Raw genomic sequence first — 1,773 nt, 5'->3', positions numbered from 1 at the left:
CCTCCCTATGAGCCCACTGTGCTCTCATTCCTGCACCACTCTTGGACCTATTCCTTAACTAATAACAAACTTTATCTACAAATAAATAGTAATACATGACAAACATAAGTCCATTAGTCTGAAATGATTTTTAAATTCTATATTTGTCTTTTCTGCACTCAGACATATTCAATTCCAAGAAAATAGGGTTTAAAAGGTATTTAGGCAGGTATTTACTGCTGTGTGAGACTGGTGTGTGTGTGTGTGTGTGTGTGTGTGTGTGTGTGTGTGTGTGTTTGTGTGTGTGTGTGTGTGTGTGTGTGTGTGTGTGTGTGTGTGTGTGTGTGTGTGTGTGTGTGTGTGTGTGTGTTTGTGTGTGTGTGTGTGTGTGTCTCACCTCTGCCTGGTAGAGCTGCAGCAGAACAGGCTGGTCTGCATGTCGACAGTAATAAAGCACCATGTCAGTCAGCAGGTTCTCCGTGCTGCTCACTTCCTTACAGGCAGGCTGCACACACAACACAGTCAACATTCCAGTCAATATATCAGAACAACTTCACCCTATTTACAAACAACTTGTGAACAATTATTTAAAAACTCCTAATTTTCCATAAAATGCATAAAAGGGTCCCTCTTGTTTTCCCTTAAGTTTGTAATTGATATCATCCAAAGAGGCAGGAAGACATTTCTCCAAGATAAAGCTATGAGACGATTAGCATGGAGGACGCACTTATCAATTAAAGCTCTCTTATTTTTATTGGATGATAGGCGTAGTTGGAATCACTTCGGGTTTAGAGGTCGTTTTATGCCTATCATCCCGTCTGCCTGACACAAAACTGACTCCCTAGAAAAAAATCCAGGTCTGTTACGTGAGCAGTTTTTCTAAATGTAAAAGCTTATAAAAAGTGCCTCTTGATGTCGCTGAAGGAATAAGATGCCAAAATCAACACTTTAACATGAACTGTTATCTTGAGTGATGTGATGAATGGAGCAGAAAGATGGCGGACCTGACAGAGGACTTCAGAGGACAGGCTGAGCAGACTGAGGACGTTCCTCTCGTACCACGAGTCCATCAGACCCAGCATGTGGGCGATATCAGTGGAGTCCTCCGACACACCACCATTACACTCCTGGAACAATAAAAGGACACAAGGGAATACAGGAATTACATTTAATTATAGTTTACTGTTAACATGTCTGTGAAAAGTAGTATCTGTAACACCTTCTAATGAGTTCTGAATTCTTGATTCTGATTGGTCAATTTTTTGACTTTCTGGAGTCTGTTATTACTTAATAGCAGACTGTTGCTAAGAACACTCTAATTTGTTCTTTCAAGTATGGAAAGTAACGTTTAACACACCAGGGGTAGTTTATATTGTTATGCACAGCTTAGTTGAATACTAGATTCTGATTGGTTGGTTTGGAAATGAGTGGTCTATTATTACTTAATAGCAGACTGTTGCTAAGCACGCTCGGATCAGTTCTTTCAAGCATGGACAGCAAAGTTTAAACTAGTGATTCCACACCAGGGGTAATGTATGTTGTTACACACAGCTTAGTTGAATACTTGATTCTGATTGGTCGATGTTAGACTTTCTGCAGTCTGTTATTTCTCTATAGCAGACTGTTGCTAAGGGGACGCTCTGATCTGTTCTTTCAAGTATGGACAGTAAAGTTTAAACTAGTGATTCCACACCAGGGGTAATGTATGTTGTTACACACAGCTTAGTTGAATACTTGATTCTGATTGGTCGATTTTAGACTTTCTGCAGTCTGTTATTTCTCTATAGCAGACTG

The 1,773-nt window shown here is 40.0% G+C and overlaps 1 protein-coding gene across 1 annotated transcript in view; it reads right to left on the bottom strand.

Moving 5' to 3' along the window:
- Positions 1 to 1,773, bottom strand: part of LOC104943796 (phosphoinositide 3-kinase regulatory subunit 5-like) — a gene marked incomplete at its 3' end in the record, with an annotated part of 9,895 nt that overhangs the window by 1,379 nt on the left and 6,743 nt on the right. The window contains exons 3-4 of the mRNA XM_010769261.1: positions 984 to 1,106; positions 377 to 484 (exon numbers count right to left, since the gene is read on the bottom strand). Of these exons, the coding sequence (XP_010767563.1) occupies positions 377 to 484; positions 984 to 1,106 (231 nt within the window). The remainder of the gene's footprint in view (positions 1 to 376; positions 485 to 983; positions 1,107 to 1,773) is intronic.

The sequence above is a fragment of the Notothenia coriiceps genome, unplaced genomic scaffold, assembly GCF_000735185.1.
Source record: "Notothenia coriiceps isolate Sejong01 unplaced genomic scaffold, NC01 NC01_scaffold00006824, whole genome shotgun sequence".
Taxonomy (NCBI): Eukaryota; Metazoa; Chordata; class Actinopteri; order Perciformes; family Nototheniidae; genus Notothenia; species Notothenia coriiceps.
The sequence above is the reverse complement of the archived record's forward strand: the minus strand, read 5'-3'. Positions and strand labels throughout refer to the sequence as shown.